General features: G+C 34.5%; 4 protein-coding genes across 6 annotated transcripts; all 4 read right to left on the reverse strand.

Moving 5' to 3' along the window:
- On the reverse strand, nt 346-966 carry LOC104771967 (putative invertase inhibitor). Its single transcript, XM_010496602.2, has one exon. It carries the CDS (start codon nt 946-948, stop codon nt 376-378), a length of 573 nt encoding a protein of 190 aa, XP_010494904.1. The 5' UTR covers nt 949-966; the 3' UTR covers nt 346-375.
- Nucleotides 1681-4318, reverse strand: LOC104772935 (putative two-component response regulator ARR21). Its single transcript, XM_019241981.1, is given in 7 exon segments — nt 1681-1751; nt 1862-1898; nt 2027-2139; nt 2269-2388; nt 2494-3216; nt 3556-3632; nt 4195-4318. Coding segments are annotated over 7 exon segments (1248 nt in total). The 3' UTR covers nt 1681-1697.
- Nucleotides 6063-11502, reverse strand: LOC104771968. 3 transcript variants are annotated; one of them, XM_010496605.2, is made up of 7 exons: nt 10862-11502; nt 8742-10496; nt 8034-8662; nt 7537-7697; nt 7148-7435; nt 6840-7055; nt 6063-6649 (listed from the first exon to the last, which is right to left on the reverse strand). In XM_010496605.2, exons 1-2 carry the CDS (start codon nt 11025-11027, stop codon nt 9619-9621), a joined length of 1044 nt encoding a protein of 347 aa, XP_010494907.1. In that variant the 5' UTR covers nt 11028-11502; the 3' UTR covers nt 6063-6649; nt 6840-7055; nt 7148-7435; nt 7537-7697; nt 8034-8662; nt 8742-9618. The 3 variants fall into 3 exon arrangements, with proteins under 3 accessions (XP_010494907.1, XP_010494905.1, XP_010494906.1); XM_010496603.2 differs by having other exon boundaries at nt 7521-7697; XM_010496604.2 differs by having other exon boundaries at nt 7521-7703.
- On the reverse strand, nt 13061-14431 carry LOC104771970 (peroxidase 65). Its single transcript, XM_010496606.2, has one exon. It carries the CDS (start codon nt 14262-14264, stop codon nt 13260-13262), a length of 1005 nt encoding a protein of 334 aa, XP_010494908.1. The 5' UTR covers nt 14265-14431; the 3' UTR covers nt 13061-13259.

Genomic DNA, 16324 nt, shown 5'->3' on the forward strand with positions numbered 1-16324 from the left:
TCTCTTTGTTTGTTGAACTCTTTTAAATTTTAATCCACACTTCTCAAATTTTCTAAATTTGTGTACATATATCTTTATACAAGTACATAAAAAATTGAGAAAAAAAAAGATATATGTACAGACAAAAGTCTTTAATGATGTGTGAGCTGATGGTGGACGAAATTTAGAAAAGGTAAAAAACATATAAAATATTTAAAAATGTCCAACTTATATTTATTCTATCTCCATGAAAGTTGTAATCTATATTTATGACCTTATATTTCATCAATTCATTATTTTATAATTCACTACAAAAAAAAAAAAAAAAAAAAAAAAAAAAAAAAAAAAANCATTATCACCCTACAATATATGACAGACTGTTCGGCTAGACATGCACTATACTTTGTACGGATTTATATGAGCATTGTAATTAAAAGACTGAGCAATGTTAACAATGTCAAAAAGAACATCGTTCTCTTTCGTCACCGGAGATTTCTGTTTATTATCATCGTTGAATCCCATTTCACACTCTCTCGGGACAACTCTTGCATTACGAAGACTATTGTGGACTTTATCGAAATCGCGCAATGTAATGTACTCTAATGATTTGGTTAACAAGTCATTTCCCTGAGAATAAAGTTTAAGGCACTGGCGCAACATCTTCTCACTTAATTTACTCTTTTTCTTTCTCTCCTTCAAAATCTTCTCCACAATTCCTTTCACATTCGTCATGTTCGAAATAGCATTTTTCACTCCTACCATGGTCAACTCATCGATATTTTTTACTTTTTGACTCTCCGGATTTTCGCTGATAGATGCGATGCAGAAGTTGTAGTAATGTGGTTCCGATTGTTTTGAAGATTTTGAAGATTTCTTGCAAGAATCACGAATCAGAGAATCTGCAACTCTGTTGGCTGTATAACCATTTGAGAGGAATAATAACACAACCAAGTAAATCAAGAACTTCATTTTGCTTTTTTTTTTTTTTTGGTAAGCAGAACACTAAAGAGAATAGATTTAAGAACAAAATTAGTAACTTGTGATCCAATTTATAAGCAACCAAAATTTTCCGACATGAAGAAGTGTTATTCAAACATATGCTATTCATAGATGGCCAGCTCACGTCAAGCGTCGCCACTCCCCTTAAAACACTAGGCTATAAGAATAAGTAACGACAATTGCGGTAGACCTAAAGCTTAGCTCAAAAACATCACAACAACAACCGTACGTAGTTAAAACGTTTTGATGATACACCATATTAAAATATACTTTTGATTAATATTGTATTTCGTAATTTTTACGGCATTTTAAGGCTATACGCATTGAAATTGCTATTCAAACTAGTAATTAGCAAATGTTTAAATATTTACGCATGTTTGGTTGTGGTTTTACTAGAATTTTACTGTTTACAATGAAGTTGAATAAAATTTCCATCATTCCTCACAAAAGCTAAAAAGATTAGTTTTTTTTTTCTTTTGTTGACAAAAACCCAACTAGTTTCAAAGCCAACTAATTGCAGTGGAATTGAATGAAATGATACTATTAATTCCATGTTCCATTATTTTCTTTTTTTTTGTGTGTTTCTCTAACTCATTCATTTTCATCCCATTTATTTTCTTGCATTTACTTTTGGAGACTAAATATTAATAATACTAGGCAGTTATCGCCGGTTTTGTTTCTTCACCTCACTTTGAAAACATCAGCTTGGAGAACACTTTTCAATTCATGTCATTGTTGAACAGAGAGTTCATGAAGTCGTCATCAACCAAATCCTATATAAGAAACAAAATTAATTAACCAAAAAAAAAATTTCTGAGACTCATAAACTTCAAATAATATACAAATAGTTTCTTTTAAATTTTGTCGAAGTTATCTCGTTTACCTGCGGATCCAAAAACGACCAATTGCTAATACAATATCTGGATTAGCACCTTGTTCCTAATAAGTCGAGTCCAGGTTGTAGAATAGATTTAAACAATCAGTTCGTTTATATTAAGCATGATCATAGTTACATGGAAATAGTTTAGAATGATATAATTAGATGTACCTGATTCTGATTAGGGTTCGTGTTGAAACTTGGAGGATTCGTCTCAGGAGCGGAAAGGTGTGATTCGTGTCCGGAGCAGCAAAAGTGTTGGATATTTCTCCATTAGAATGACCCTAATTCACAACGAAGTCATATATAAGTGATCAGTAAGCCATACTATTTGAAAGTATTCACCATATGATTTTCAACAGGTTCAAATTCGATTTCGTGTAATAGCTAACATCTCTTAATATGTGAAATACCTCGTTTACGTTCACAAAGGTCCAGTCACCATCGTCTCCAAGAGATAAAAACTGATTCAGTTCAGCCGAAAAAATTGATGGGAGCTCAAATTTGTTGGAAGCCTCTTCTCCTTGTTGCTGCTGCATGCGCACACCAATTTTCAAACACACAATACCACAACTTGCACTTCATGTATATGTATATAGATCATTGAAAAAATGGGGGTGATGAAGAGATATATATACCTTGTTGTGATCGAATTGAAAGTTGCTGATGTTGTAAGGAAGCTCACTAGTCTTGCCGAGATCACTGTGTACGTTGAGATTCTCCAGTTGAGGAAGTTCAGGATTTGGCTGTGTAGTTGCATTGGCATGTGGGTCAGGGTTATATGTAGTGTTCTCATTGTTTAAGAACGATTGCATCCCATACGAGAAGTGGCCAAGTCCTGGTTGATTTGGAGTAAAACTCCCAAAGCTACTCATCATGTTATTGTTGAAATTATTAATAGCTGACGGTCCAAGTTGTCCAAACCCATGAACTTGAGATGTTTGGCCGATTTTGTTCGCCATCACAGGTGGTTCAAAAAAGCTTCTTCTTTCCTCGTTTTGAGATGGTTGGTTGGCCAGACTGAGGTTGCTTTGGATGGGTAGCGTCAAGTTTGATCCAGATCCAACATGGTGCGTCTCGTAAGTAGATGACCGGTTCATGTAGTTGTAAGGCATCTGGTTGAAACGGACGGGTGGCTCATGTGTGGTTGACAAAAGTCTCGACTGTCCAAAGCCTTGTCCGGATTTGGAATAGAATGATCTATTGTTAAGACTTGTATCGTACCAAGAAGTAGAGGGTGTGTATCGGTTGAAGTAGGGCTCCTTGATATGAGTATGTCGAAACATCGAGTCTATGCCTCTAGCTGACATAATGCTCATCAAACCTTATTCTACCACTTTCCTCAAGAATATCCGATATTTCTGCGGTAACGTAGCAAACGATTTTAAGTTAACTAAAAAGTATAGAATGATACACAATCTATAGCTTTAAACCTTCGCTAAACTGTGTTAACAGGATCTTACTGTTGACTAAGGATAGGTTCAAATAAACTCAAAACTTGTAGATTTTGTGGTTAACTAGAGAGTTAAAGTTTTTTGTTTGATTCGAGTGAATATAATAGACTTTTCATATTTTGAAGTTTAAAAAATGAATTCCAAAAATATTTTTGAAAAGAGATATGGAGTGAATATAATAGACTTTTCATATTTTAAAGTTTAAAAAATGAATTCCAAAAATATTTTTGAAAAGAGATATCAAACCTGTAAATGGCTGGCAACGTTCTCTCTTGTCAAGTATGATACGTTCATAAACGCTAAGATCTTTTTTGGCACATCCTCTTTGGAAGATTAATTAGTAAACAAAAATAAAAGATTAGTTAGCATGTTAACTAAGCAAAACTTATTTTTTTAAAAACCATAACATAAGCAAAACTTATTGTTTAAAAAATCATAACATAAGCAAAACTTATTTTTAAAAAAACCATAACATAAGCAAAACTTATTTTTTTTAAAACCATAACATTTCATAAATTCTTGTGATTGAAAGGCTAATTGGGTTGATGCTTACTTATAAAAAAAAAGTGGATTTGAAGAATATTAATTATTTTTAAACTTTCAGAAAAGTAATTCACAACATATATTGTTTGGTATTCTTTATCAACCAAACTATTAGTTTTAAAATCATCAAAACAAGAAACCCTAATTTAAAATTTTAGATGTGTGCATGTAATTTGCATTCCAATCTGGATGATTCGTTTAACAAAAAATAAATAATCATTCTAGTTGTTTCTCCAAAAATATTTATATCATGCTAAAATGTAGTTGAAAGAAATATCTAAATGAAACTACAAACAAAAACTCAATAAACATATCATATATGATATATAATAAGAATCTCACCTCTGTATTTAGAATTTACAAGCATTTGTGAAATAACACCACGGAAAACAGGATCATCGTCCACAACCAGAACGTCGATTCTCAAGACAGAGCTTTTGTTGTAAGAAGATTCAGCAAAAGTCATTCTACTAATCTTTGTATAAAGTTTGTTTTTTTTTTTTTTTATCAAGTCTGTATGAACTATTTAGGTTGCACAAAGCTCAATATATACAGGCGTGTAAAGTAGACAGATAAATGTAACATTTGGGAAAAATGTACTGGTGTATATAAAAGTATTGTTTTTAGAAATAAATAATAATAAATAAGATAAATCAGAACTTAATTTTATTTACTATTTTAATAACAATATTGAGAATTTAGAAAAGCTGAGAAAAATTAGAAAAAAATAGATACAACAAAATATTATCATTGCTCAGAAATACTATGTGCTAATTAATGTAAAAAAAAATATAGGCTAAGTAAGTAAAAATTAATGCAATTAACCAATAAATACTTTTGAACTGTTTTCATTTTTTTGTCATCACACAAAATCAACTAAAATTTCAATCTCAACGGTTTATACATTTTTTTTAATTATTTTCTAGCATTCATTCTTTTAAAAGTCAAGTAATTCTTCTAATTCTTAATTTAACAAAAGATTTTTGGAATGATGAATCTAATTTAATTAAACCTTTAGTTCATTTTAAATATAAAATTAAATTAAAATACTTAGAGCTTTTTTCCAAGAGTTAGATGGATTAAATAGTGATTTTTTGGATTTTACTTTTCAATGTGGTAATAAAGATGCTTTCCAGTTTATATGGGTTGCATACAAACTGCTTTGGATAATTTTCATGTAAAGGTATCTGAATAAATGCCACAAAAAGTTATGTTTTTTCAATCATACTTTTTGGATAATTTCCTAAAAAAATCTGTAGAAAATTTTAATTATGTGTTTTAAGTAAAATTGCACTTGTTCATTGTGACGGTTTTTTTTTGTAAAGTTGCAACTGTTCATTGTAGAGTTGTGCTTATTCGAATATTCGTATCTTTTCATCGTGACTTTTCATTAAAAATATTATTATTTTATTAATTTTTGGACCAAAAAATTATACGGTTGTGTCTCTTTAGAAAGTTACGTCTGTTAAATGTAGAGTTGTCTCTTACAAACAGTTGCGACTTTTACAACAATTTTATCTATTCAAATGTTCACATTTTTCGAAATTTTGTCTACTCAAATGTTCACATCCACTAGTAAAAACTTGTCATATAGTTACTAATTATTCTGTAGTTACAAATTTGCGACCAAAAAAGTTAATAACTATTTGGTCGTTGCAAAATTTTCCGTCATCACTAAGTGTCGCAATGTGCTACAAATTAGAGACTACACAATTTGTGGGAAAATGCTACCATTTGCTACGAATTACCGTATTTGTTTGAGACATAATGACTGAAGGATGCGTAACAATTAGTGTCAAATAGCCACGCAATTGTTGTCATTTATTTGCCACCGGAGGCTACAATGTTTGTGATCATAAACTTGTAATAAAGTGCGACGAAAATCTTGTCTCTAATTAGTGACAGTTTGTTTCGTCTTTACTGGAACAGAGTAGCATCTGGTAGTTACGAACATTTGAAACAGAGTCGCTTCAAATTGCTACATTATATTTTGTATTAGATTTACTATAAAATGGGACCGCCTTTTGTAAGTAAATAGCAACAATTAGTGTCCAAAAAAAATCAGTACTAGCGACAAATTGCAACGAAGCTTCGAGGATCATTTGCTACATCTTCCGGTAGCAAATTCAAAAAAATGGAATAGCTTGGGAATCATTTGCCTTGTGGAGGAAGTTTGGAAAAGTAGTGCCAAAATAATTAAATTGCAAATGTTAAGACAGAAGGCTCTGATTAAAGACAGAGATTACAAACTTAGTTTTAAACATTTAGACAAAAGACATAAATTTAAACATTCAAACAGAGAAAAGACAGAGTTGTTAAACTTGCAGTAGCACAAAAAACAGAGTCTTATATGGTAGAGGGGTTACAGGAAGGTGTGAGAACAAGTTGATCAGAAGAGGGCACCGCCGACAAGCTCCTCATCGTCATTGTCTTCTGTGTCATGAGACTCATCAGCCAGATTAGTGGGATGACTGTGATGGACGTCATTAGCAGCTTCTGGAGGGTCAGTCGGAGCTTCAGGGTTTGCATCTCGGTTCTCTATGTTGTTGCCTTGCGTTGGGCTGGTCACCGACGCACCTGTTGCAGAAGTTGGCTCAGTCGAGAGGAAAGTGTTTGCGGAACCTTCTGGCATATATTGCCTCATAAATTCAACCACCCCTGCCAACTGCTCTTGAAGATTTATCACTTGGCGTTCAAGAGAGATTCTTGTAACGGCACCAGTTGAGCTTTCTCCACGCTCACGTATGTAGTTTTGTCCCCCGAGACCGAAGATCCTCCCATTCTGAGCAGGTACCACCTGCATAAAAAGTATTGTTACTATATCTTCTCATAAACACAAATGTAATTGGACAAAGTTTCTAACATCTTCCATGAACTATTAAAAAGCCGATATGTTAAGTTTAACCATCAAGCAATCAAGTAGCTAAACACCAATCAATTACTGCAGACAACAAAAGCAGTTAATTATAATGTGAGATTGATGTTACCTTGTAGAACAGCTCATCCTCATCAAGTCGACTCAGACATGTGTTCTCTGAACCTCCTTGTGGGGCGCCATCTGCGGTTTGAGATATTGCTTCAATCTCTCTCTGAATCTCTTCTTCGATCGACCTCGCCTTATCATCAACATATGTGCCATCAGCTTTGCGGTGGGTCTCTCTGAGAATTCGAAGCATGGAAGGCTCAATCCCTTCTTTGCGTCGCTACAAATTAAAGGATCTGGTTAATATCCAATATGTTCACCTGAGTATAGTTATTGCAGAAACTAAAAAAACATGCGTGAGACTATACTTACAATTAACTCTCAGAGCTGGTCGTACGAACGTGAACCAGAAGTGTGAGCATGTGGACCAAACCCATCACGACAAGATAAACGATTATCAGAAGCTATCTTGCTCCTCTTCTGAGCTGCGTCAGTACCCCAATACTCTACCATTAGCTCTCATATCTCCCCACTAATCCATTCTGGCTTATTGCCAGAAACTTTGGCCTTTGAGATCATGTCTCTAAGGCGGCCAGCAAGAAAATGGTACCACATATGATACACTTCTCTGCCATATGCATCATCCCAGTAAAAACTTTGCTGCAAAAAGGATAAAAACAGTTTAAGTAGTTCATTAAGAGTATTAGGTATAGGTTAAATACTAAAGTGTGAGGTCATGACTTACTATGAAATCACCCTACCATTGCATGATGGCATCATTTGGAACAGAACTTATGTTATATCATGGTCCATCAAAGTGCATGCGGATTGAAGCAATGATTGCTCGCCGTGGAGGGTTATCAAGACCAAACTTGCAACGACCAAAACAAATACTCGGTTGAGATAGTGTGAAAGATCAAACCTGCAACTACCAGAACTTATGTTATAGTGTGAAATATCTTTGTGGAGATATCAAAACAACGTCAGAGCATCACAATGCAGTGTTTCGTTTTACCAAACTTCGTATAACGGATACAATGCATCACTATGTTCCGTACGAAATTGTTGCAGTTACGATGAAGTCAATGATCAATGTGAAACATAATCAAGTATATAACAGAACCAAATGTGTGATATTCTAATGGTTGAAGACAACAGAATGACAGCATTTATGTCCACAACAATCGAGAATCCTAGCCTATATGCAAAACATGTGTATCTTGATTTAAACAGAAAATAAAGGGACATATATACATACCACATAGCTCCGTTTTCCCTCTTTGGATGAAGAACTGGCATTAATATCCTTGCTTCTTGTGCTAGCAGTGCTTCAATGGTCATTTGTGCATTGTTGACCATTGTTGCAGCTCTTCACAATTGAGTATAATATAAGTATGAGCGATGTGGTTATCATCATCAGTTAACCACTCGTAATAAGAACCACCACTTGCACCACCAACATGTTTGAATAATGCTGGCACATCGTATGAGTACGTATATTCCTGAAAAAATCCACTAGCATGTCGTTTCCGTGTACTGTTTAAAACAGTATTTCCAATAGAATCAAAGTGGTGAAAGCTGAAATTTGTGATTTCTTCATTTATAAATTGCTCCACAATTGACCCTTCAACACTTGCTTTGTTGTTTGCTTTCTTCTTGAGGTGAAACATAAATCGCTCAAACGGATACATCCATCGAAACTGCACCGGTCCCCCTAGCTCAGCTTCTGAGAGAAGTGAACAGTCAAATGTTCCATAACATCAAAAACTGAAGGTGGAAATATCTTCTCGAGATTGCACAGAGTCTGGGCGATATTTTTTTCCAGACGATACATGTCACAGGTATTCAAACTTCTTGAACAAAGATCGCGGAAGAAAATACCTACATCTACAATGAAAAAAAAAAAGAAGTAACTAGTTTAGTAAATAGAAAAATATATAGACTATGGAGATATATTTATTTTTACCTGAGATTGCTTCATGGACTTCAGAAGGAAGAAGTTCACAGAAAACAAAGGGAAATAACCGTTGCATAATCACGTGGCAGTCGTGACTTTTCAAACCATTTTTACACCCTTGGTCAATGTGTATGCATCGTCCTATGTTAGATACATATCCATCAAGAAACTTGACAACATCCTTCAACCATTTCAAAAATGCATGCTTTGCGCTTGCGGACAACCTGAATATAGGAATTGGAGCCTTCCAAAAATCCGTGAGATGTAACGGTTTGCAATCACAATACAGAACTAGATATTTCTGTGAATTTATAGAATCTTTTGTCTTCCCTGACACATTTAGCAAAGTGTTAATTAGATTATCAAAAAAATTCTTCTCGATATGCATAACATCAAGGCAATGCCGAAGAAGGTGTGTCCTCCAATATGGCAGCTCCCAAAAAATACTATGCTTATGCCAATGATGTGTTTCGCCATATCCCTCAATCTCAGAGTTTACATGACTGTTGCCTCCACATTCAACTGATTTCTTCAATCCATAGATGTCCTCCAACTGATCAACAAAGATTTCTTCTCCCGAACGATGATATGGTGCTGATTTCATGACAACTTTGTTCTTTCAGAAAGATCTTCTATTTTGACGGAACCCATGATCTCCTGGCAAAAACCTCCGATGACAGTCAAACCAACTTGATTTGCGACCATGCTTTAACTGAAATGCATATGTGTCCTCCATATAATACGGACACGATAATCTTCCATGGGTTGTCCATCCAGATAACATCCCCAATGCCGGAAAATCACTTGTCCACATTAACACTGCTTTGAGATTGAAATTCTGCTTTACAGAAACATCAAATGCTTCAACACCAAATGCCATTAGTTCCTACAATTCTTCAATCAACGGTCGTAAGAATATATCCAAACTTCGTTTTGGATGGTTTCGCCCTGGGACTAAAATACTAAGATATAGATATTCTCTTTTCATGCACATATCTGGCGGGAGATTATATGGAGTTAGAATAATAGGCCACAGCGAATAATTACCACCCGATGATCCAAATGGGTTAAACCCATCTGTACAAAGTCCTAGGTAAATATTCCTACTGTTAGAAGCAAACTCAGGATAAAGCTCTTGGAAATGTTTACACGCCTTATCATCTGAAGGATGTTCCATCTTACCATCCTGAGACGTGTGTTCTGCATGCCAACGCATATGTGTTGCTATTCTCTCGGATAAATACAGTCTTTTTAATCTGTCGGCTAATGGCAGATAAAACATCCTCTTGTATGGAATACGTTTTCTCGTAGAGGAATCCTTTCTAGATGTCTTCTGTGGTTTGTACCTTAGATGCTCACAAAATTTGCATACGATTAGATTTTCATCAGGGTCACCCCAATAAATCATGCAATTATTTTGGCATATATCAATCCTATGGTAAGGCATACTCAATGTACACATCAGCTTCTCTGTTTCATAATAGCTTTGAGAAGCAACATTACCTTTAGGTAAAATCTTGTGAATCAAGTGTGACACATCATCAACACAAGTTTCAGCTAGATTGTGGTTCGTCTTAATGTGCATCACATCAGCAGCTAACAAAAATTTTGACAATCTTTCAACGCAATTATCATAAAAAGGTTCACTTGCCATGTTTAAACGGTTAAAAAAACTTGCAGAGTCCACGTTAGGGAATTCCCAAGCATTATCAGGTAAAAAAATGTTCACCAGAATGTTCACCACTTCCGGTACCATGCCCACCACTAAAACAAATACCACCGAAAAGTATATTATTACTTGATCGTTAACTATTTATACAACAAATATAAATTTATATATAATATATATATATATATATATATATATATATATTTTTCCGAAAGGAGACCTACCACATAATTGTACGATTTTAATGAACAACCAGGTACCACAACATGTTCAATATCTAATTTTTGTATTATTATTTTTTTATTATATTAGGATGGGATAAAAATATAAATAACTCTTGTGATTTATACAGGTAAGATCAGCTTCTCTTAGATATCTTACTTATCTTTTTTTTTAAAAACTTTCATAATTTAGAAAACGTATTTTTAAAAAATCATTAACTAATTAAAACACTAATTACCTTGTTTGTGGCATAAACATGTCTCCTGTAGAGACAAATTCTCCCATGTATGTTTTAGAATTCCATTCCGCCTCATTGGTTTGATATGAATTGTAATCAATATTTTCATTGCCGGCTTCATATTGGTATTGAGGTTGCAGCATTTCTCCATGACATGTCCAAACATAGTAGCTTGGTTGAAATCCTCTGTTATATAAATTCATGTGCACAAAGTTCGGGCAAAAAAACTCTCCATTGTTACAAATCGAGCATGGAAACCACATTCTTCCCTCCTCATCTAAACGCTGACTTGCAAAATTCATGAATTGCTCTAACCCAACTTCATATTCTACATATACTTTTGGCAGATATGGATCCATACGATTATACATCCATCTTTGTTGCACTTCAATATTATTATTGGAGGAAGATATTAGAAGAGGAAGGAAAAAATTATTTTATTGATAATTAAAGAAAAGTTTGGAAGCAAAATTGTAGGGAGAGTTTATATAGCAAAAATGAATATAATGCAGGAGAATATAGAAAGTGTTTGTGAATATGAAAGAGATCATGCATTTGTGAGTTTGAAGAAGAAGAGAAACGTTGTATATATAATAGCGAAATCGATACAACTTGCAAATGATCGGGAAATGGCTCTATTGATTGATAAGACAGCCCACTACAATTGCTCCACTACTCTCTGTTGCAAAACACCAATATATCTTTCCTACTTTTTCTCACAACACAGTGCTTCGCCATATCCCACTACTTATAGCCACAAATTCGTTGTCCTTTCATTGCTACAATAATTTGTAGATATTTTTCCTACAACTTTAGCTACAGCACTTGTAGATTTTGTTACACTCCTTCGTAGGTCCATAATTTTTAATATTTTAAAAATATTATACTACAATTCGCTACAATCGCCCATGTGCTACAAAAGATTATGTCCCAAATCTTGTGACAAATTCGCTTTGACTTTGCCTTGTAGCTTTTTGTCATTACTTTCCGACGAAAAGTAACAAATTACTCACAAAAAATCTTTCCAATAATTTGTCACTATTTAGTCACTTATTGTAGATATTTTTTGTTACAAATTTTTACGTATCAATTTAACGTAACTATATACCAGGATTTTACTAGTGATCTTTATAAATCTATATATTTTGTTCTTCTTTAATAAGTTCAAACTTTTATTTTAGTTTAAAATGTTAACATCATTTTAGTTTCAAACTTTCATCTTAGTTAACTGCATACATTTTAAACTAAAATGAAAGTTTGAAATTATTAAAGAAGAATAAAATATATAGATTTATAAAGATGTTAACATTTGGTGGCATTTATTGGGATAACTTTACGTGAAAATTATCCAAAGCAGTTTGTATGCAACCCATATAAACTGCTTTTAAATAGAAAGCAATTTTATTACCATATTGAAAAGTCAAATCCAAAAAATCACTATTTAATCCATCTAACTCTTGGAAAAAAAAAACTCCAAGTATTTTTATTAAATTTTTATATTTAAAATGAACTAAAGGTTTAAATTAGATTCATCATTCCAAAATTCTTCTGTTAAATCAAGAATTAGAAGAATTTACTGACTTTTAAAAGAATGAATGCTAGAAAATAATTTAGAAAAATGTATAAATCGTTGAGATTGAAATTTTAATTGATTTTGTGTCATGACAAAGAAATGAAAACAGTTCAAACAGACAAATATATATACATTTCAAAAGATATAAATATTCGAATAAACACAACTCTACAGTAAACAGTTGTAATTTTTCATAAAAAAAACCGTTACAATGATCCATCATGACTTTTCGAGAAATATCCTAAAGCTACTATTGAAAAAACACAAATGTTGGTCGCATTTATTCGGATTGCTATTATATATAGATTAATCACATGCTTATTTTTTGTCAACTATTGGGCCACAACTGGCCGGCCTATTAGCCAAATTCCTACATTCGTAGGAGCCAGAACTTGATCCCGGGTGTGATGGTGTCTTCTACAGATGGACTTACCTCCTGCCACTGCACTAAGGTCACTTCACAATCACAGGCTTATTATCCTGTGATTTTCTGTCATTGATGTGGATTTTTTTTTTTTTTGCAACAAAAAATTAGTTCAGATCTACAAGCCAATTGGGTGGGAAAATTACTTGGAAAAATTATCAAATATCAACTATAAAATGTATATTTAACTACAATTGTTCGATATATAATATCTTTTATCTATATTTCATGGAAACATCCCATCTTGAATTATTACACGATCTTGCTTATAATACATAGTTATAAACATATATATACCACCAACCAAATCGTTTATTCTCCTCAATTAATTTCTCCTTCCACGCAAATATTTTAAAAAACAAAAATAGTATTAGAATATTGTTATGTGTTTATTTTTCTTCTTATACGTTGAGATTATTGAAGTGGTCGCACCGACGTCTCACTTCTCCTTGTCCATCGCCCTTGACGCCGACCGTGCCTAGTTTCTCCATCGCACGTGCGAAATCCTCAAAGAATACTTTCTCGTTAGTTGCATATAGGTCCACGAATGGCTTCGTGCTATTGTCTTTAATAAGGATGTGGTCGGAAGCTAAAAGCCCTAGCCCTCGCTTTAGGTTCTTGAAGTACATGTTGTCGAATTTTCCCGGAGTCATCACGTCGTTAAACGCCGCGATTGTGTCATCCACGGTGTGGTTTTTGCAGAGATCTTTGAGAGCGGCTGCAAATCGCGGGTTGATTTCTTTATCAGCTCGTGATCCGTAGAGCCTGTCGGAGAACTCTTTGCAGTGAGAGAATCCGATGGTGTGAGCGCCGCTTAACGCTACCATCTCGCGAATACTAAATCCGTTTTTCTTGAACATCCCGTGGATGTCACGAACCGTCTGGTTTGCCATGGGGACGTTTCCTCGGACTTTATGGGCTTTGGATTCGAATCCATCTTTACGACCAAGCTTTACGTCAAAGAAAGGTCCTCCCACCATCGTGACAAGGTCACGTGTGGCCTGTGCTAGGATATCTGCGCAAGACACAACACCAGGACAAGACAGCTCGAGAGCTGTCTTGATGCGAGTGACGATGTCAAAAGCATCTCCAGGGAGGGAATCGTTGAGATCATCATCACGTTCCGCTTTGTTAAACGAGTTGGTCGCTATCAAGACGGATGCATCACAACCTTCAAGGAAACAATCGTGGAAAAAGAGACGGAGTGTCCCGGCCGCAGTTGTTGGTTGTTGAAGTTGTTTGGCTGTAACGGCTTCACGCACGATCTTGTGGAAATCGGGACATGTTTTTTGGTAATAGTCCGTTCTCAAGATAGCGACATCAGCTGATATAGCTGGTGCGGCAAGGACGATGAAGAAGAGGAGAACGAAGGGATTAGGACGACGAGAAAACTGCATATTCGACATCAAATAACAAAAAAATAGGAATTGAATTTGATTTAAGAGAGATGCCTACGAGGTAGACTTCTCTACGATCGATTGTCGTCAAAAAGCAATTAGAAACGAAGAAGAAGAAAGGGCTTTGCAACTATTTCATGGCTTAGGAGGTTACTAAGATGAGGCTACGTAAAGGATGGCTTCCATTTCCTTATATGTACGTGTGGTTGTTTTTCGTTCATTCTTTTCTATTTTTGTAGTTTATCTATTTTTTTGTATGGTTTTGGTTGCTCTGAGTTTTGTTTCTTAATTTTGGCTTGGTATATTATATAAATAAACTGCTCAATAAGGGAACTAAGGAAATTTTTTGGTTTTCCGTTATACACAAATCCTGAACTTAGAATTTGTTAAGTTGGTTCTATAAAATTTCTTATGTTCAACAAATGTGGCAGTTTTATGATAATTGATTAATAGGATGTATAAACAACCTACCACGTAAATACGTATAAAAATATAGGTTGAGTTTTCTAAAATTATTTGAACTTTAATTAGTACATATTCCACATATCGATTTAAACTTCATTGTGCAATACAATTACCTGTATACTACATCATAATAAAATTGAAATTTAGTTCCATTCATTTCATCTCAATAAATAAAAAATCTAATTTTCATATCAAAATTAATATGCGCATTATATCAAATATATACTTTTACTAGAACTCTACCTGTAAAGTTGCGGATATTAATACACAAATCCGCATTATAACTCTGCATGTGGTGTGGAGAGGCTATACTGCATTTGCTCTTCCTCTGTCCGTTTGCAAAGGAGGTGTGGAGTTACGCTCCTATGACACAGGAGCTTCCTTATATTCAAGTGGACAGTGTAAGATCAGGATTATGTATATATAGCCAACAACCTCCTCTGTCTTCCTCCGTCGGGATAAGTGAGGGTCCCTTGGCACCATGGGTTTGCTGGAACCTATGGAAGGCATGACACCAGGGGGTCTTTAACAATCAACTGTTTGGGGCTCAGGAAACCATGATCAAAGCCATTACTGATGCAAAAGAATGGTTTGGGGCACAAGAGCAAAGTCTGAAATGGCCCCAACCTATTGCGCCACCTACCAGGTTTATCCAACCTCAAGGAGGACGGAGTATGATTTGTACTTCAGATGCAGCCTGGCGGTGAGATCTAAGAGTAGCGGGTCTGGGATGGACAAGCTCTATTCTATCTTCTGGGACCCTATCCCGCCACTCAGTGATCTGTGAAAATGTTTCTTCAGCTCTTATGGCAGAAAGCCTTGCCTATAGAGCTGCAATTCAAGATGCAGTCAGACTAGGTGTTGATCACCTCTACCTGGAGTCTGACTGTCTACAATTGGTTGGAGCTATAAACTCTCGATCAATTCTTTTGGAATTTTATGGAGTAATTTCGGATATTCTCTTAGCGCTGGATTCTTTTGCTAGTTTCATCTGTCGTTTTATTCCGAAAGCAGCAAATGTACTAGCTGACTCTATTGCGAAGAACTGTCCAAGTGTGTATGTTCAAAACTTTGGTTGATTAATATATATTTGGTGCATAAAAAAAAAATAAAAAATAAAAAAAAAATAAAAAAAAATATCCGCATGTGGTGGTAGGCTTATGATAGAGATGAGAAAAAAATTAGACTAATATGGCAGACTTAACTTAAATGACATCATACGTAATGAAGTTCGACATATAAACGTTATAGTAGAGTGATTTATTTGAAGCATAGTGGTGACAAATTTATATATACTACCGTAAATCTACCATGAACTCATGAAGACGTAACAACGTAGGAGACTTAACAGTTACCGAAATAACAAAAGGGACAATAGATCTCGAGTAACAGATGTCTGCAAATATCAGTGTCAAAAGTTTTCAAAAACAGATGGATTCTTAATCAGAGTTAAACTCGAGAAGTTATGGGCGTTGCTTTCTGACCAAGCAACTGCATAACCCATCATCAATATTTATAATAGTATTTTTGCATCACTTTTTACAAAGAAATCCTCAAAATTTCAATTACCATTGAATGTTATTGTCTTTAATATTAATTACCAA

The sequence above is a fragment of the Camelina sativa genome, chromosome 20, assembly GCF_000633955.1.
Source record: "Camelina sativa cultivar DH55 chromosome 20, Cs, whole genome shotgun sequence".
NCBI classification, from domain to species: domain Eukaryota; kingdom Viridiplantae; phylum Streptophyta; class Magnoliopsida; order Brassicales; family Brassicaceae; genus Camelina; species Camelina sativa.

Coding starts and splice junctions, on each gene's coding strand:
- LOC104771970 (XM_010496606.2), bottom strand. CDS start 14,264: ATGTCGAATATGCAGTTTTCTCGTCGTCCTAATCCCTTCGTTCTCCTC.
- LOC104771967 (XM_010496602.2), bottom strand. CDS start 948: ATGAAGTTCTTGATTTACTTGGTTGTGTTATTATTCCTCTCAAATGGT.
- LOC104771968 (XM_010496605.2), bottom strand. CDS start 11,027: ATGTTTGGACATGTCATGGAGAAATGCTGCAACCTCAATACCAATATG. Junction 10,497..10,861: donor ATGTTTATGCCACAAACAAG/GTAATTAGTGTT, acceptor TATTTGTTTTAG/TGGTGGGCATGGTACCGGAA.